Source organism: Acartia tonsa, chromosome 8 (assembly GCF_053477335.1).
Source record: "Acartia tonsa isolate MP-2025a chromosome 8, ASM5347733v1, whole genome shotgun sequence".
Classification (NCBI taxonomy): Eukaryota; Metazoa; Arthropoda; class Copepoda; order Calanoida; family Acartiidae; genus Acartia; species Acartia tonsa.
The window spans coordinates 27,034,458-27,055,735 of record NC_137267.1 but is presented as its reverse complement, the minus strand read 5'-3'; the positions used below and the strand labels follow the sequence as shown (position 1 = coordinate 27,055,735).

General features: G+C 31.8%; 1 protein-coding gene across 1 annotated transcript in view; it reads right to left on the bottom strand.

The window, feature by feature from the left end:
• The window catches only part of LOC145326548 (CD109 antigen-like), a 74,852-nt gene that overhangs the window by 7,177 nt on the left and 46,397 nt on the right, over positions 1 to 21,278 (bottom strand). Inside the window, exons 34-43 of the mRNA XM_080169919.1 lie at positions 14,045 to 14,118; positions 11,969 to 12,102; positions 11,034 to 11,093; positions 9,142 to 9,241; positions 8,324 to 8,367; positions 7,690 to 7,781; positions 6,446 to 6,508; positions 5,801 to 5,881; positions 5,438 to 5,522; positions 773 to 919 (exon numbers count right to left, since the gene is read on the bottom strand). Of these exons, the coding sequence (XP_080026045.1) occupies positions 773 to 919; positions 5,438 to 5,522; positions 5,801 to 5,881; positions 6,446 to 6,508; positions 7,690 to 7,781; positions 8,324 to 8,367; positions 9,142 to 9,241; positions 11,034 to 11,093; positions 11,969 to 12,102; positions 14,045 to 14,118 (880 nt within the window). The remainder of the gene's footprint in view (positions 1 to 772; positions 920 to 5,437; positions 5,523 to 5,800; positions 5,882 to 6,445; positions 6,509 to 7,689; positions 7,782 to 8,323; positions 8,368 to 9,141; positions 9,242 to 11,033; positions 11,094 to 11,968; positions 12,103 to 14,044; positions 14,119 to 21,278) is intronic.

The following is a 21,278-nucleotide window of genomic DNA, read 5'->3' as shown; positions in this document are numbered from 1 at the left end:
TAATTTATATAAAGAGAGAGAGATAAAAAGATAAAGAGACAAGAGAGAGAGAGAAAAAAAGAGACAAGAGAGAGAGAGAGAGAGAGAGAGAGAGAGAGATAAAAAGATAAAGAGACAGATAGAGATAGAGAGAGAGAGAGAGAGCTGGAGAAAAGAAAGGAACACAGAGAAAGAGAGAGAATGATACTAGAAGTAGTAAAAGAATAACAGAACCGACAAAGACAGACTAACATGGTTACTAATAGCAGCTTCGCTCTTTAAAAAAAAATTTATCTCTTTACTATCTGATAAAGGATAAAAAGAAGATTGAACGGATAATATTACCAGTGGATATTAAATATTTTAGAGAAAATAGATATTTCTAAAATCCTTCAACAAGGAATTATAAATTGAACTTTTATTCATACGATAAAACCATTTTCCAGAAGAAACCATTTTATTATTCAAATTTTCTTTCAAACTTTATGGCATAAATCTGAAATCAATGGCATTTATTGATTTTTCTTGTTCAAAATTTTCATATTTTTACGAAATAAATATGCGTATCATTTAAAATAAAACATTCTCTAATAGCCTTTTCTTTTGGGGAAGGCCATCCTCATAAAAAAAAAATAAAAAAAAAACATGACAAGGACTTACTTAAGGCTTCCCAGTTCAGTGGTTATTGAGATCTTATTGGGTAAACAGACATACATTCTTTTAATTCTTATTTTAAAAGCTCTTTTATATCATTTCCGTGTATGTTTAATAGAAAGTAATTCTTAAAACTTACCTTCAAATTTCCTTGGAAATTGTCAACTTGAAAATTGTAAGTTTTCAAACTCTTGTTGAATGTCCATGTCCGCTTGACATACTTATTTCCTTCCAGGAACAGTTCAAAGGTGAGACCAGCAGAATTGGTACTAAATTTATCCTTGTCCTGAAAATAGATCTATAGTATAGATGTATGTATATACCTGCCCCTACTTTTCCAATGACCTTTTTCGTCTGCTAGCAAATTGTTATCTGCTGCTTGGCTGTGTTAATATTCTCGACATTATTGCATAGATTGATTTTCAAAGACCCAATTGAGAGTCGGCACAAGGTCCTTGTGATGGGAACATACAGTTAATTAACCCCTTGCCTTCCCCCTCTAGTGTTTTGCTCTAATGTCCTGAAAATATATAAAACAAGAATGAAAGAAGCCATAAAATTGAAGCTAAGCAAATCATTTTTTAAATTGAAACGACAGGACACAGCATATAATAAATTCGATGTTAATCTGTTCTAAACTTACATTTAAAATCGTAATTTCAGTTTTACCACATATAAGATTTGAAATCAATAGGACGATTCTTACAGGCCTTTGTTTACAATGTGTGCAATCCGATATAGACGTACATACGAACAGACTTCTAATGTAGAAAAACTTTGCATTTAAATAAAATAATAGTGGTAGAACTAAGAAGAGAAAGTTAATATATGTAAAGCATAAAGTAAGGTGTTTATCTTAAGTTATAATATGTAAAGTATTCTAAAGCAAACTGTAAATATTGTACTTTACGTACATAGTGTAAACCTAGAATGATTTTTTCAAAACTAGTGTCAAATCCTCCCCTCTTAGTTTTCCAACAAAAATTCATTGAAAGGAGAATTTTTTCTTTGGTTCATACATGTATTTTATCGAATGATATACTTCTACGTATACCCACAGACTAAATAGCCTAAAACCTGACAAGGAACGAAACTAATCTGTCGAAATGAGTAGTTACTATGATACTAGACAGACAAACAGACATACATTCTTCAAAATTTGTAAATGGATTGTCCTTTTATACTTATGTAAATTAAACATAGCATAAGCTTTTAAAATTTAAATGTACAAAATTTCTTTTCTCTACAACAGTGTTGTTAGCTTTTTTTCTTTTCTTTTTTATCTTTTATGTTGCAAAAGTAATCTTTTATTAACACAAGTTATGCATTTTTTATTCATGTTAGGAATATTGAGTCTTCTTTCACTTCAGCACATGTATCATATTATTAGGACTACATATTATTACAACAACACAAATTATCCATTCCCCTATCTTTAAGGCACTTAAGGATGGGTAGTAAGTCAAGAACCACGTTCCATTTAAGTTTCAAAAGGACAAGTTTTAAAAAAAATCATTGGGTGGGAGATTTTTTAACGGATAATTTCTATTAGAAGGTTAGAGTACTCTACCCAAAAGTAGTTATTAACCTTTATGGGCTTATTTTCACACAAAGAAGAACCATATTTGTATAGCAGTTAGCTAGATCTTTAGCTAAAGACTTACACATAGACATCATGTTGCTTTTGTATAAAGATTGTGTTTTTTTCCAAATATTTTTTAAAAAAAACTCTGCGGAATTTAACGCTTACCTATCAGGGATAAGGGATAGGAAACCTGGCCATAAATTAGGTCTCGGCCTGGTTTTGAAAGGGATCATGCAACTTTTACCATTTGCCTAATTCAATGACCTTACTGGCGGACGGCTCATATTGGCTACCGCTCTAAACCAATAGTGTTCTGTGATTTGGGCTTGTTTTGTATCAACCAATCAAGCCCAAATCACAGATGGCGGATATTTTAGAAGCAGACAATTCTGGAAAAAATAATGATTTCGTCTGCTACGAAAAAATAAATATAAATGGTGTTAGATCACATTAGTTTAATTATTAAATCTGCTTAGAGTTAAACATTAAAAAAGGGCCATATAGAAAAAACAAAAATAACGGGATTATTTTTTTGGAAAGAAGGTAGCTACGAATTTTCATTTGGTAGTTTATAAATTAGATGTTGTATTTTGAATTTTAAAAATTTAGTACGGAAATGATACAACACCGTAACCCTAATTTTTGTACAATACAACACAGTACAGATATATCATACATATAGTATCCAAAGAACTTGATAGAATGTTACCCAAGTGCATATTTATTTATTTATTTTGAATTTTTAATTAGCAATGAAATTTTCAAATAAAATTTTTACTCATTAATAAAAATGCAAATAATACAAACTAAAATCTGTCTGAGGGAAACCCAACGATAGCTTTCTTACAGTTCAAATTACCAAAGTAAAAGATAAAAAAATTTTGGGAGAGAAAAAACTTCATTTTAACAAAAGCCATTAATATATAGGTTTATAAAAAGTTATGTTTTTTACTTTAAACTAGCTACCTGAATTTGATTCTATACTTTATCTACACACACACACACAGCTTTTTCATTAGCATTTTATACGAACCACTGCGCTATCCCAAAACTGGTTTATTAGGCTAGAAATAGGCCTAGGCTTGAAATAGGCCTGAAATAATATTTTCCTACGTTTCCCATCCCTTATCCCTGTTACCTATGAATAAAGATATTACAAATTTGACCTTTATTGTATAACACATGAAAGGTAATTTCACTTTAACCGAAATTGAACCACAAACATTGCTGAGGATTTTAGATAGGGTTAGGTAAAGTACTTGTGAGGAAGAGGACCGCAGTGTTAAATTTACCCACAGGGGCTAGAAACGCGATCTAAAAGTTCAAATAGGGTCCAGCCTTTCTCTGCGGTTCACTAGACGGCTTAAGGGATTATACGGCACGAAATCATAGATTATCATAGATAAAAAAAATGTATTTTATGCAATAATATTCTTTTGATTAAATATATATAATGAACAGCTGCCATTATTTTACAACAATAGTTTTCTAATTAATCAATCCATATCAAATAACAAGGATACTTATTCTATACCTATGAAATAAAAAATCCTTATATAAAAGTAACAGGATGTGAGTCTGTGTTTGTCTGTCTAAAGCTATAAAGCGCTCTAACCACTGGACCGATATAGTTATCCTTTGGTTCTTTTAGCTCCAGAAAGGCTTTATAACTTTTTATAAAAAGATAAATTGACACTGGAAAAAAAATTTCTATACCTACTTATTTTTGAAATTAAAATAAAAAGTGAAGGGTCCACTTAATAAATAAGACAAACGTACTGGTTGAGTTAGTTATAGATTAGCTGCACTGAAAATACATATATTTCTCAAGATTGCGAAAGCATGAAACTTTAAGTTAAAGATAAATAAAATTTAAGTAAAAAAACGTTGCTTTACTATAAAATATATTATTAAATAGGTAGTTTAGAATAAATAAATAATAAAGGTAAAAGGTATTTGAAAAAGTTAAAAGTTATTGAACTCTTTTTAGAAGAGTATAAGACACTTGACTTGCAATGTAATATATATTTATTTTCACCCCATAAATGCTAGTAGGTGTGCATTCGTTTACACACATTATCAAATCAACAGCGCTTCCAATTATTAAAAGCCTAGACTTACATTAAACACCCTCGTTAATTCATTATTTAACAGTGGCTGCACCCATAGTGTTTAAGGGCACCATAACCAAAAAAAAGCCTAAAACCATCCAAAGACTTAAATTTAAAATATATTAGCCTAAAACCATCTAATCACCTTTATAAAACTTCAACAAAAAGAAAAACTTAATCGTCAATTTAATAATATTATTGCCAAAGAAAAAAATAATTATTTATAGCATCGTATTATAGACAGCTTTTCGCGGATATTAACATAACAAAACTGGTATTAATTTTATGATTTTTATTTTAATATTCGTGGAAAAAAAGTCTGTACTACGTTGCCATACATTATTTTTTAGAATGTCTGAGAACCGGTTCTAATCCAGCGGATATTAATCAGTTTTGATGCCAATCTGTAAAAAATGCGGATGTGACTGCACACAATGCTTGCAATGCCATTATTCTGTGTTGAAGACATTGTTCCGATATTTGTGTATATAATGTGAATTGTGAATAAATTGCAAGACAGATAAATGGGACATCCAGGATATTTAAAACCAAAGATCAAGCAGGGAGGGAGGGGACATTGGGCTGTTTATTACACTAGTCCCTAAAGTCTTTAAATAACGTTTTTTTTATTCGTTGGCTTATCAACCAAGGGGACTTTTATTGAATTTTGATTGGTTGGTTCATTTAGTTGTCCAAAAGTTTCAAAAACTGATTGTAATCTACAGAAGAGGGAATTTTGGTAGAAGGGGATGTACGTAAATTTATCCCTGTTTTTTTTCTGATGAACATTCATATTCCTATCCAGGACATTCAACTCTTTATAGACTTATTTGCAGATCCGTATCTAGCGGGATATTCACTTTAGTAATAAATTAAAATTATATTAAAAATCAGCTTCAGACAAAAACCCTTACTACTTTACATAATAGAATATGTGTAAATTGACGTCTTTAATATGCTAGTGTGTAGTCCAACACGACAACTGCAAATTGCAAGCCATTTAAAAGGGTTTAAAGGAAGCCTGCAAGAAATACACCGCTCTAACAGCTGAAAGACTGCCACAAGTAGAGCAGTTGGAGCGGTGTTTTCTTTAATGACAATACCTTACCTTGTTAATATGTTCATATTTGATAAGGCTTGTCAGGGCAAGTAGAGTGTCCTGATGGGTGGACCAACCAGATACACATTTTCGCCTCAAAATATATTGAATAAATTTCAATTAACACTGGACATTTTTAAACTTAATAATAGGAACATTAGCCTAGGCTTTGATTGATTAGGAATTGATTTGACTTTTTTATTAACCATTTATGGGCTTTCAATAAGTAAACAATTTGCATGACTTTTGTCAGTATGTCCTAATTGTGCATATATATTTCTCGTAATTATGAGCCATGACATTCCAACAACATACATATTAGCAGAATGTAGTATTTTTAACATCAAAAATCGACAATAAGTCAAATTTTACCTTGAATTAAGCCAACGAACAATTGGTTGAATGATAAATTCTTCGCGCAGGGAATATACCATCAACCCAAAACTTGTCGCTCTAAAAACAATTTTTTTAATTTTAGCCGAGTTTATCTGCATTTAGTGTATGTCAGTATTTTAACTCCGTACTTCCCTTTTTACCAGGTATCTAAAGGGAAAAGATAATTAATGATAAATTGTATGTACATCTCCAAAAATCATATCCGGAATGTTAAATTTGCTTAAACATGAACATTATGTATATACTTTATCTATAATACAAAGTAGCTTGATGTCTGTCTGTCCGTCTGTCTGTCCGTCCCTTAAGATCTCGGTTGGATTCTACTCTTCAGAAAATATACCTACTGGTCCTATGGTGGTTTTAGGCTGAATATTTACTTGGTCCTTTTTTTTGTTGTTGAAGATTTCCTTGGTCTTTTTACGAATTTCGCCTTTTTTATCACCTCTTGGGGCAAAGCCCCTAGAGACTAGGGGCGAAGCCGCTAGTATATTATATCGCAATAAAAGCAATTCTGAAAATTTTCATACTGCTTAGATTGTTTATCATGTAATAAACCTGTACTGACGTTAATACCAAAATCATAGAGGTGCCTCGCTGCTAAAAAGGATGCATAAAACTGACCTTACAGATAGAGAATGACAGCAATCTGTTGGATTAAATAGTTCTTCTTGCAAACTTTCTCTCCTATACAAAGTTAATATACAGTTGCAAGGTTAATCTATAAATATGAATACTTAAGCTGTTAATTACACCAATAAGAAAACCAACACTTAGATTGCACGCCCTTTGTCTAAAAATCCTATTTGTGCATGACGATGAGTTGTGCCTGTTTACAGACCAAGGCACCCTCCCTATTCTTCCTATTATTGACACTACTTGATATGACAGCTGTAGGTAGAAACAATTTTAATGTCTTTAGTATGCTTTTCAAGTTGGCATGACATAAAAAAAACATTTATACGTAAAAAGAAGACATTGCCTCAGAAAAGTTTTCATTTTCAAATTAATGTTCCCAAATGCGTGCATGAACAAAATTTTGGAGGGGGGGGGGTGAGAGGGCGTCTTTAAAGCAGTTTACCCCACCCCTCTTACTTGGATTATAACTTCCCTTCCTGAATATTAGCAAGAGCTTGCACAAGATTTTGACTGGAGCCGGGGGGTTGGAGTTGATATGCACCAAAAAGACAGATTAACCCCCCGCCCCCTCCCCTCCCTAAATCATAACCTACCTCCCCGAAAATTTATTCCAGTGGTGGGACGATTAACCTTCCCTAAACGGTTTTATTTGGGTTAAGAAGGGTATAAAGGAACAAATATGTCTTTTATGTCTAAACAAATTCTAGGGGGGGGGGGGGACTCGGGAGATAAAAGGTCGATGTTTCCATTTTCATGTGCACACCTTTGAATGTTGGTGATTAAAGACAGAAAAAGAAGTTGAAAAGTTTTGAGATGAGATAAAATTGTATACACCTACCTATGTATTCTGAATACAAACTTTAATATCTTTAATATTTTCTTTTTGGGGGCTTTTAATTCAATTAAACAATAAGATTTGTGATTTTCCTCTAACTGAAACCATTTAAGACCCCCCCCCCCCCCCACCCCCGTCGAAATTGTGTATGGTTTGTGTTATCATGTCAGCTATGAACACTTCTATTCAATGTCATGCAGTCGATATAACAGAGAGCTACTAAAATTACCAATGGAATCTTCTTCCCCTTTGATTTTTAATCATAACAAAACATTTCTCTTTGTGGACCTCACATTCTGCGTGGTTTATCTAACCCTTACTCAACCTACCCTAACCTTCAATTTTGTTAGTGGTCCACTTTCAGTTGAGGGGAAATTGTTATAAGATTTGTAACCTGAATCTTTGTTCTCCAATATCATCTTCTCCCCAGAACATGAAGCCTTCAGATTCTTGCCGATACTTGGATAGAATCTGGAATGCAGAATCCTAAATTAAAACAAAGAACAAGATTAGTTTTCATAAAAACTTAAAATTAAAAAGTCTTTCTGTTACTTTATGCTGTAAAAAGCCCTTAGAAAAGCTGAAATCATTTTTGATAAATTAAAGTCACCCACAAATTGAAAATTTTTAAGGGGACCCCAGTTTTAAAAGGCCTTGGGACCATACACATGAAGTGAAATATTTTTTAATTGGTGGAAAAAGTAAAAACTAAATGTCTTTTTCTTGAAAGGTATAAAAAGTTAGATTGTTAGTGATGTTTTGCCCCGCCCACGAGAATTTTATTTGACAAGTTCCCCCTTTATTGCCATAGTTACTTTTAGTCAGGGCTCGGCAGCCGTGCGTAAACCTCGTAAAAATAATCATTAGTTACTTTTTAAATCTTGATTCTGTCTGTCCTTTATAAAAAATCTGTAATGCTGACTTCAATTAGGTTCTCTGTAAAGTAAGAACTTAATTCTCCCCCTTTCGCTTTCTCTCTCTCTCACTCTATACCTATCTAACTCATTCTCATCAAATTGTAATTATACCTTTGTTTTCGTGTTGATTAAATGAAGAGCATAAGTTACAATACCTAAAATAATAGTTATTTGTCACACATTATTACAAACAGCTTTCAGCGGATAGTAAAATAAAAATAAATAAGATTAATTCCAGTTTAGTTGACCACGAAAGGCTTAAGGCCCTTGCCAACTAAACTGGATGCTATTAATTTTTATCTTATTATTCGTGGAAGATTGTCTATAATGCGATGCAATGCATGATTTTTCAGTATGGCTCACAACCGGTTCTAATCCAGCAGATATTAATCGGTTTCGAAGCCATACTGGAAAAATTTATTACAGACTCAGTCTACACACACACACACAAATACAAGCACACACATACAATCAGATAGTAGTGCAAAAGTGCATTTTATTAGAAAACGTTAAAATCTTATGGAAAGATTTATTTTATGTGCAATAAAGGAAGAGGGGTAAATAAATTTCCATAATGTTTTCATTTATCAAAGTGAAATAAATTAATTTTATTCTAAGAGATACAAATTAATCCTTTAAAATTATCAGAAACTGATTAGAATCAATACAGAAGTATTCATTTAACATTCGGAATATAAAATAGTCATTTATTGCATCGTATTATCAACATCTTTCCGCGAATATAAAAATATTCAATTATAAGATTTTTATATTTGTAGAAAACTGGATATAATATGATGTTATACATAATTTTTCAGTATGGCTGAGAACCAACATCCATAAGTAACGAAGCACAAAAACATTACTTCTAATAGACATACAGACGTAGATACACTAATTATATATCAGAAGCGCAGCTAAAAATTCACCTATCGCAAATGGATGACCATGTCTGTCAAGATAATACAGTTGAGATGATAGCCAAGATGTTGCGTTGTAAACACTTGTTCTGTACATCGTTGTTAAACTCTATAATAATCAATAATCATAATTTCTGTCACTGCTTTTTTTCTAGAGAAAGAGGGGACAATGGGCTGTTTATTGCACTAGTCCCCAAATTTTATAATAACGTTTTCTTATTCATTGGCTTAACGACTTTGGGGACTTTAATGGATTTTGGTTGTTAGTTTCATTAAGTTGAGTATTTAAACGTTTTAACCACTAATATTAATTTTTGTATCATCATGGAGGAAGTACATCAATTTATTGGCCATTGTCTTATCTCTTTAAATCCCTGAATTATTTCGTCCCAAATATGGTGGGGTTAAATAAGGATCTGGTTTTGTACCGTACATAGGGTTTTTCTTGAGTTATAGAAGTAAATTTAGAAATATTCATTCATCACTTTAACGATCAAAAAGAGTTTTTAAGGCCAAACTTTAGGAAGTAGTATTTTAGTGGTTATTTGCAATTGTAATTTTTTACTTGAGTACATTCTCAGTCTACACTGTGTTTGTCATCGTTCTCTTTGAACCATTAGAAAAGAACTATTCTGTCACTTAGGATTTTTTTAAAAGATAAAATCAACCCTTAAGTATTGGTATGTCTGTTTTTTTATGTTAAATTTTGTGTTAAAGTTTAACAATCATGTAATCTAAGTAAATAAATATTAAATTTGTCTAAAAATTAACAAATGGAATACTTTATTTTTTGCTTTAAAATTGCACGAAATAAAAAAATATTTGAATAGAAATATATTCTAATTAATAATATAAAGGGCACAGTACACACATTTTTATAGGAGCGCAGCAACTCTATAAGGCGTTGACGTACGTCACGGAAACATTATTCATCTATTACCCTCCGTGTCTCTCTATTTCTCCAGCGATCTTATGGGGTAAAACAATAGACGATAACTTGATGAGCATTCTCAATGATAATAACAAAAAATATTCTTTCTGTATATTAGAATTATTGGTTGAAAAATTTGTACACTCCTAGTTTGGAAACAACCTATTAAAAATTTTAAGGAATAACTTGGTTATTTCAACTTCTAATCTACACTGTAATGTCCCCTTCTTCCCAGGGAGTAAGGGAGGGGACAATGGGCAATTGATTCAATTTAAGAGGGTTCGCTGAAAAGCAATGAAAACCAGATTTATCAAGAAAATTTTACCAAAATTGTAAAGGGATCATGGTAACCTAATTTAGAACAAAATTAGTTCTAAGAAAAAATCATTTACTTGAAAACTAAATTATCAACACATCACAATGTAGTAAACATTCTGTAATTAATCACTAGAAAAATCTTGTTCAGAACTACCTCAACCCTTCTGATATATTTATAACAGACCCCCAAACTCAAGCGGTTCTTAGATTATTTAATACATAAATATCACAGTAGAGTTTCTATACATGAAAAGACATTTTCTTGGGAAAAAATATTTGTTAAAACCAGCGATAAATAACAAACTTTTCTGTCTGCATATTCAAAACTAGCTCAACTAGTTAGCGGGGCATTGATGCGCAAGTCCCCAAAATCAGTAAGAATCCGCTGTATTCGTGCACATTCCCTTTAAGCCAGTTCCCAAAGTCTGAGACTCCTTAAAAATTGAATATTCGATCCATTGTCCCCTCCCTTACTCCCTGCCCCTTCTTCCTGATATTTCTCTCTATCTTTATCTATTCAAGTCGCTTTCTCTCTTTTCGGTTAGATATAGATATTATCCTTGTTTTTTTCCGCACAGTTTTAATTCTGAATACATTTACATTTTCTGTTCTCTAATCTGTTTAAAAGTTTATGCAAATGTTTTAACTTTACCTTGGAAATTGCAGAAGCCTTGTGAATTGCAATAGCAGCATGAGCAGTTAAAGATACATCCTAGGAAAAAAGTTTCAGTGGAAAATTGTCGCAAAAGCAAACAGTGTCCAATTTGCAGGGCTCGGCAGCCAGCAACGCATAAATTCGAGGTTTTATAATCTGAAAATTAGCTGGATTTATAAAAACCTATTCTAACATGGCAATCTGTCCTTCCTTTTGTAAAATCTTATTAGCTGCCTATCAGGTTTAAATTAGCGGTTTACGGCTGCCGAGCCCTGACCATTTAGTATGATTAAGTTGTCCGTGGCAAAATTGTAGAGACATTTCTATTTACATTGCATTCTTTCTCTTTCTTTTCTTATTAGCAAGAAAATTTAGACCATTTAGTTGAAAGGGAAACTCAAGAATTGTCACATTTAAGCACATTAAGCGTGTTCTACAAGGTTTATCCTCCTTCACTTTCTCTGTAACTAATTAAGTAATAATGTGCTGAAAGTTAATTATATGTTGTTTAGCTCATAATGCTTAATTATTATTAATAGAAGCATAATGTTTTTATTATTTAAGATCGTCAATCAGACGGAAAAATCCGTCAAACTTAAAAGAAATACTTAGCAGACGAGGATTTGGTATCATAAATTTTCAAGCGACGAAATTTCTGGATAGTATATTTTCCCCGAGCAAAGTTTTCTTCCAACTGTTAATGCTGATTTCTGTAGCTGTACCGAAATTATGTATCGAATAATGTAGTCGGATTATTCCTAAACTCTTTCTACATTTAAAGCTCTTTATAGTGCCTATTAAAAAATGACAAATAACCAATGAAATGACAATACACATGACAATGGTAGTATACATTGTAATTGACCAGTGGTAGGCCAGTATGACAGCATATCATAAGCACTATTAAACGCTTCTCTTCATTAATTTCTAACCTTGAATTCAACTGGAACTTTCTTATCATCTGGAAACATGGTGGGCTCCAGGAACTTTCCAGAGGATAATTGTGAAGATATCAACCAGGCGCTGGCGGATTCTATCAGGTTCTCATCTATTCTCAGCTTTATATCTAAACAACAAGGATATTATCAACCAGGCGCTGGCGGATTCTATCAGGTTCTCATCTATTCTCAGCTTTATATCTAAACAACAAGGATATTTATGACCATAAAAAGAGTAGCGTAACAAAAACGAAAAGCAAATCCGATCAGTGGTCAATGTAATCTTTAAAAACACCTAAGAAAAATACATATTGTCCTCAACAAAAACACCCCTTCTGTAGATTACAACTAATAGTTAAAACGTTTGGACACACAACTTAATAAAACAACCAATTAAAATTCGATAAAAGTCCTTAAAGTTGTTAAGCCAACGAATAAGAAAACGTTATTATAAACTTTCTCTCCGTCCCTGCTTACGGACCTATCTCAGTTCTCTATCTCTTATAACAGTAGAGAAAATCACATCGAACAAGTAGATAAAGTGAGTTGTAGAGTAGCTTCACTATAAATAATAATATGCCTAAGTCAGATATTCAAATTTGTTTTCTTCCAATAAAAGCAGAATAAAAGATAAAAGAAGCGTTATGAATATCGAATTACTTCCTCTCAAACATTCTCTCATGCTGGGGCGTGCACATCATTTTTGTTTGGGGGGGGGGGGGTTGTAAAACGCGACAAAAATCTCTCATTAGTAAAACTTTCTTCTGCGGTGTAGGGAAGGGGTTATACACCTTTAACTGGAAATTAGAAGACTATGGCATGCACTTAGCTTTTGTTGGGGGGTAGGTTCTATGTCTACTTGGAAATGGTAAAAGGGGTAACACCCCCCCCCCCCCCACCATTATAAGGTACTCTAACATAAACACACTCATAAAATATTATTATAAAAACAAACTTCTCAGGGAGAACTTATATTTCAAAATATTAAAAACAATTCTTCTATAACAAAAGAATTCTCAAAACTACTTTTGAATCTTACATTATATATTGTCATTTTCATTTTAGGATATGCAAATGTAACTCTATGTTCTTAGTAGCGAAGCTACTCTATAATTCACTTTGTCTGTCCGTCAGTAAGTCCATAACGCTAAAGGGGAAACGTGGTTTTCTCGGCCTCTATTAAAGATAGACAGCTGAAATTTTTTGACAACATTTCCGTTATTAAGGAGCACAATTAGCTATAAAACATCAATGGCAGTCGGGCCACTTTTTAGCAGGTTTTAGGCTATTTTTGTATTTTTCACATTTTTCTCCATATCTTTGGTGTTTATGGTCAGATTTGGTCAAAATTGTTTAGTTATAGATATTAAAATTAAATTTCCTGTCGTTTAAAGAAAAAAAATATGACGGTCAGACTGCCTTTTTGCAGGTTTTTGGCTATTTTAAAATTTTTCCCTTATTTTTCCATTTCTTTTATGTATATAGTCCGATTTTCCAAATTTTTCAAGTTAAGGATATAAAAATTAAATTTCCTGTTGTTTTAAGAAAACAACCATGGCGGTCAGACTGCCTTTTAGTAGGTATTCGGCTGTTTTTATATGTTTTACATATTTCCCCTTATCTTTGATGTTTTTGGTCGAATTTTAAAACTTTTTGGGATATCAGTATCAAAATATTTTTTCCCATTGTTATGAGCATCTTTTATGTAATTTACTTTGACCATCATCAAATTAAACAAGGTTTCGTGTTTATTTTCTCCAATAAATCTATTCTTCATTTTAACAAATAAACTTTAAATCTACTTGTACGTATTCCCATCCATGATTTTTTGTGCTTCGCTACTTATGGATGTTGTCATCCTTGTTAATATTCATTTTAACATGCAAAGTGCGTTCTATATAAAATAGTGCCCTCTAAACCAAATATAGACACACAGACATCCTGTTACTTTAAGATATAGAATATTACCTAGTTGATTAATATAAGCTTCAGTAAGAACTTGTATAGCATGTCCTGTTAACCAAATATAGACACACAGACATCCTGTTACTTTAAGATATAGAATATTACCTAGTTGATTTATATAAGCTTCAGTAAGAACCTGTATAGCATGTCCTGTTAACCAAATACTGCCACTTGATGATCTAGAAATAATATTTATTCACAATATAAAAATATTTGAGGAAAAAAGTGTTCTGTAGAGTTCAATAAATATCTACTTTATGTTAGAGAATAAGACATACAGTAAGAGTAGCACAGCTACTCTGTATATATACCCATTCGTTTATTTGTCACTTCGTAAGTTTTCTTTATTCAACTCTATTATATGTAGTTTAATTTTCTTTGTTCAATTGGTTAAAGATTTAAAAATTAAGCAGTATTTCCATTTGAAAAATGTTATCTTTAATCAATTAGCGCATTTTAGACTTTAAAACAGTGTTTGATCGCTCATAAAGTTTTTATTATAATAATTATCACATAATAGAAATTTGTCATAAAAAGAGCTTTTCTTCATAAAAAATCTATCCTGACTATTCCTATCTGTTTCCAACATTACACGAGGATTCCTGTAATAATTAGGTATATTGTGGAAAGCTAATGCGTATTATCAATGGCTTCGCTTTTTTTTCAATCATAAACCCAAACGAAAATGTTTCTTTGCGTAAATTTTATACTTTCAACATTAATCCTAAAAATTGTGAATATCAAAGGAAGAACTTTTTTGTTTTCAGTGTGTGCCTTAACGAGGACAATTAAATCATAAGTAGCGCAGCTACAACAAATTTTTTTAAAAATTATTTCAGTAAGATAATCATTAGTCAAGATTTGATGTTAAAAGCAATTGAGGGAGGTTGATGACGGTTTAGGGGGCTAGGTGTCGCTTCGAGTACTAGACCTCTATCCACGCACCTTGGAACATACATACAATACTTATGATTGCGGTGTAAAGCGTCCAATCACCCTCAGACAACCAACTCTCTGAGATGCACGACCTTTGTCTGAGAAGTCCCAACTGTGCATGGTAGCGAGTTGCGCCTGTTTTGGGCCAAGGCATTCCCCCCACTCTAACTATTTACGTCGCGCATCTGACATAGTAGCAGTGGGAACCATTTTTAACGTCTTAGTTATGACGCGGTGTCGGACCGAGACTCGAACCTATCACCTTCCCGACGACGAGCGGATGCGCTACGTGTTGAGCCACGGTCGCGGGTTAGCATACGGAAAGGCGGGCGAGAAAAAGGTTAGGGTAAAAGGTTGCGATTATGTGCTTATCAATAGGAGAATAAGAAAAAAATAAGGCTATTGGAGTCAAATTTAAGTTTTAGACAGAACATTAAAAATACATAACCTTACGTATAAAAGGAGTGACGGACGAACGTACCTTAGTAATAGAATAGCTGCTCTGCATAAAAAAATTTGCACAGGAGAAATATTAGATTATGAAGATCTTGACGTTAATAATTCAATAATGTCTACAAACTTTTTACCCACACACACACGTTTCAGGAGAAATCTGAGAACAAACAAGAACGATTATGTTCAATAGTATCAAAGCTTAATGAAGTTAGAATAAGGGAATATGATTGAAAAAAAAATAGAGAAGAAGTATGAATTAAAGTAGTTAATGACTATAATTCAATTAAAGTTAGCTTAAAAATATTAAAGAACTAATTGTATCTCATCCGATGAAAAAACTTCGTATCATCTTAAGGTGAAAGACAACGTACGATAAATTAATGTAAACAAAATTACCCCTTCCGTAGTATAAAATGAACCTAATAAAAGTGTCTGACTCTGATTATCTCGTTGAAAAAAATTAGCCAATGAGAGGCCAGTGTACCTGTGTAATTAACAGTCTATAAGAAAGAATTGAGAGAATGAGAGAGAGATTAAAATAGGAAAAAGTATGGGAGGAAGGCGAACAAAAGAACAGACAAGGTTACTAACAGAGTAGCTTCGTTACTAAAAATTGTGAAAAAAAAGATTTTGACACAAAGTAATCTTTCTATGAATTGGAATGAATGAATTTTACAAATTTTAGAATAGTAAAAAAAGATATTTTAAGAGCGAAGCTATTCTACATTAAAGAATAATTTTTAATTAATAGAAAAAAAGGAAAGTATTTCAATGTTTATTTATCATCTGAAGAATAATATTCACGTAAAGGTAAATAACCCTTAAATATTGGCAACATTTTCTTTTGTAAAGAAGGTGCATAAGTCTATCTCAGGGGCATGCACAATATTTTGGCTGGGTGGGTTAAATAATCCCCTCCCCCTGCCCAAGGAATTTTCGGAACTCACCCACCCCAAAAAGCGTTAGGAGACTAATATTAGAATCGTTGTTTACCGTTTTATTCCCCCTTATATACTTTTAGGCTTTAGGTGGATACCCCCCCTCTCTCTCTACTATTTGCACGTTTATGTCTATTATAAATGTATATTGTGTTGTGTTTAAATGATTTATTCATCTTTTGGAATAAAACATACATGATAAAAATACAAACAATTTTAATTAAATGTATATTGTATAATGCACAAAATGGGCATAATACTATACATGGAAATAGACAAACATTTCTGAATTGTTAATTAATATAAGTTCAGATATTTAAATGATAAAGAGAAAAAAACATTTGAATAAAAATAATTATTGGATTTGATTTTTACATTGTTTCACTGTTAGATTTTGCCTTAATTTTTGGAAGATTTCAAACTAAATTTTTTGGTTTTACCTAAGAGATGTCCCTTTAGGACGTTTGTCCTTTAGGACCTTTGTCATTTAGGAGGTATATCCCTGAGAATTGTCGGTGTACCCTAATATTTAGTTTTTTTAACATACTTTTCTATATATATTGGTTATAGGCTATTCTCATACCCCAATTTTATAACAAATTCCTTACAGGCTAGGGGCAAAACCACTGGTATATCATAATCTGATAAATTAAAGAAGAATAGACACTGTCTCTGTGTATTGTATTTATAATGTATATGATCAGAGTTTGTTTGATAGTGTGAGCCAAGTTTTAGTCTGCTTCATTACCCCAAGCCTTTACATTAGTTTTTTAAGTAGCGCAGCTACGCAAAGTAAAAATTTTGTAGCTTTTGTAAACAACTGATATTTTATCCCCTCCCTACCAGGATCAATTTACCCACAATTGCAGCCAAAAAAATTTGAGATTTATAACATACCCCTCCACCAACCTTCCTTCCCTGAATTTTAACCCAACCTCCCTCCCCCCCCCCCCCCATAAAAAAACTTGGACATTCAGATGACAGTAGTTCGAAATCTCGGATTTTTTAAAACTTGTTTTGTTTCCCCCCTTATTTTTGTGCATTAACTGGTGTTTATACAAATGCGCCAATTTCAAATCCCCTACCTAAATTTTTTTTATAATATTTTTAATTAAAACTCAAATTAAAAAGTAGAAATGCGGTTGACTTATCCCCCTCCCACTTTAATAATACCTAAAGGCTTCTAGGGGGCGTTGCCCCTCGTCTATCTTAAAATAAAAGCTATATCTTGCATTATTTTTTTCAATTAGGTGTTTGAACACGAATTGCATATAGTAAACATATTTTTCTTTTTTAATTGTTATCCTAATAAGATAAAAGTTATACTTAAAAATTGTTTTAATAGTTATCATTATATTTAGCATTTTTAAAAAACACCAAAATTGACCAAAATATGCGTATATATTTTGTACTCACTTGCGTAATTTATATTTCAGATTTTATTTACCCGTCATCGGACATTCATGGTTAATCTATTTTTTAATTTAACATTGTGTACTTTACCACTGCACTAACTATGGTCATAATTGTTGTTGTATAGAAACAAAAGGATTGAGTATAAAGTATATCTGACATGAAAAATATATCTTCTAACCGGTTTATGATAATAACAATAATAAAAGGGAAATCTCATTATTCGCTCTTTTTTAAAATGCAACTACAAATCCTAGCGATATTAAAAGACTAAAAATGATAAAAAGATTTTAGAATAAAATAAGCATAATATTTGAATTGAAAACCTAGATATTTATTTACATCCAAGAAAAGCCACAAGGCAAATAAATTAAAGAGAAACTGCACTGTTGATCAACTATTTTTTGGCTGGAAATCCATAGTTTGAAAATTATAGGACAATTCTAACATGCTTAAATTAATCAATTTATCGCATCATATTATAGACAGCTTTCCAGTTACTTAGAATGAAAAAATATACAAATAAATCCAGTTTTGTGGGCACTGATGTGCCTAAGGCCAGTGCTAAAAAAATTTAGCATTAATTTTAGGATTTTTATTTTAATAATTGTGGAAATTTGACTGTAATACGAAGCTAAACATAATTTTTCAGTATTGCATAGAGCCGGTTCTAATCCAGCGGATTTAAATCGGTTTGGAAGCCATACTGGAACAGGTATTTATCGCATTGTATTATAGACAGCTTTCCGCGGTTATTTAGAATGAAAAAATATACAAATAAATCCAGTTTTGTGGGCCCTGAGGTGCCTAAGGCCCATGCTAAAAAATTTAACATTGATTTTATGATTTTTATTTTAATAATTGTGGAAATTTGACTGTAATACCAAGCTAAACATTATTTTTAAGCATTGCATAGAGCCGGTTCTAATCCATCAGATATAAATCGGTTTGGAAGCCATACTGGAATAGGTATATATCGCATTGTATTATAGACAGCTTTCCCTGGTTATTTAGAATGAAAAAATATACAAATGAAACCAGTTTTGTGGGCCCTGAGGTGCCTAAGGCCCATGCTAAAAATTTAACATTATTTTATGATTTTTATTTTAATAATTGTGGAAATTTGACTGTAATACCAAGCTAAACATTATTATTCAGCATTGCATAGAGCCAGTTCTAATCCAGCGGATATAAATCGGTTTGGAAGCCATACTGGAATAGGTATTTATCGCATTGTATTATAGACAGCTTTCCGCGGTTATTAAGAATGAAAAAAAATATACAAATCAAACCAGTTTTGTGGGCCCTGAGGTGCCTAAGGCCCATGCTAAAAAAATTAACATTAATTTTAGGATTTTTATTTTAATAATTGTGGAAATTTGACTATAATACCAAGCTAAACATTATTTTTCAGCATTGCTTAGAGCCGGTTCTAATCCAGCAGATATAAATCGATTTTGAAGCCATACTGGAATAGGTATTTATCGCATTGTATTATAGACAGCTTTCCGTGGTTATTTAGAATGAAAAAATATACAAATAAAACCAGTTTTGTGGGCCCTGAGGTGCCTAAGGCCCATGCTAAAAAAATTAGCATTAATTTTAGGATTTTTATTTTAATAATTGTAGAAATTTGACTGTAATACGAAGCTAAACATTATTTTTCAGTATTGCATAGAGCCGGTTCTAATCCAGCGGATAAAAATTGGTTTGAAAGCCATGCTGGAATAGATATTTATCGCATCATATTATAGACAGCTTTCCACAGTTATTTATAATGAAAAAATATACAAATAAAACCAGTTTTGGCGGCCCTGAGGTGCCTAAGGCCCGTGCTAAAAAAATTAACATCAATTTTATGATTTTTTTTTAATAATCGTGGAAATTTGACTGTAATACAAAGCTAAACATGATTTTTCAGTATTGCTTAGAGCCAATTCTAATCCATCGGATATAAATCGGTTTGAAGCCATACTGGAATAGTTATTTATTGCATTGTATCATAGACACCTGTCTGCGGATATTAAAATGGAAAATTATAAGATTAAAACCAGTTTTGTGGGCCCTAAACGGATTAAGGCCTGTGCTAAAAAAAACTGACATTATTCTTTATGATTTTTATTTTAGTAATTGTAGGAAAATGTCTGTAATACAATTCTATACATGACTTTTTCAGTATGGCTTGGAACCGGTTCTTATTCAGCGGATATAAATTAGTTTGGAAGTCATACTGGAATAGTTATTTATTGCATCGTATTATAGACAGCTGTCCGCAGATATTAAAAAAAATACATGAGTTAAAAACTTAAAAACGGAGTGAATAGTGCTATTCTATAGCCATTAAATTACCAACAATATTTGTTAAAAAGTATTGTTAAATTGGACAGTTTGTAACGAAAAAACGACGTACAAAACGATTAAAATAACGGTTATTCTATAGCCATTATATTGCTAACAATATTTGTTAAAAAGTATTGTTAATATAGCTATATAGGTTTATAAAACTTTGGGTACCAAATGTAATTTACAGTCCAATGTTTACTAAAGGTTATGAAACTTTGGGTACCAAGTGTACAAGGTCCAATGTTTACAAATGGTTATAAAACTTTGGGTACCAAATGTAATTTACAGTCCAATGTTTACTAAAGGTTATGAAACTTTGGGTACCAAGTGTACAAGGTCCAATGTTTACAAATGGTTATAAAACTTTGGGTACCAAATGTAATTTACAGTCTAATGTTTACTAATGGTTATAAAAGTTTGGGTACCAATTAGTCCTGAATTAATATTATTTGCCTTAATTATTAAAGGTTTATTAATTGAGAGAAAATTGCCTGTAATATGATGCATTTCAGTATGGCTGAGAACTGATTATAATCTAGCGGATATTTATCGGTTGCAAAGCCATACTGAAAAAAATAAAAGATCCCTCATTTATGGATATATTTACAAGGTAGAACATGTTGTATAGTTAGGTTGCTAATATGAACCTCATTTATTGGTAAGGGGTAAGGGGTTGGGGGCAGACCCACATGGCAGGATTTATGCTAGTTTTCATTTACTAGGTTTAAATTTTGGATCAATTATTTTTTTCTTGTAACAAAATTAACATTAACTTTTCGTGCAAAAAAAACCCCACTAAAATAAAGATAGGAGTCTGAAATTTTTTGTGTAGATTTCTTAGACAAATAAAAATCGCCATTCTTTTATGCTTTGTGTCCGATTTTTACGTTTAAACCCCTATAATTATGTAATCTTTGTCCGTAGGTTTTACATTTAAATTTCGGATTAATTATTTTTTTCCTTTCACAAAATTAACGTTAACTTTTTGTGCAAAAAAAAACCATTAAAAAAATAAAGATAGGAGTCTGAAATTTTTTGTTTAGATTCCTTAAACAAATGAGAATCACCGTTCTTTCATGCTTCATGATCGATTTTTACGTTTAAATCCCTTTAATTATGCAATCTTTATCCGTAGGTACTATGCTTAAAAAAGTCTTTTTTTTATACTATTAAATAAAAAATGTTGATTGTCTTTGAGTGTTATTAACTCGTTAGCCTTTCAACGTAGATCGATGAAATTTAAAACATAGCTA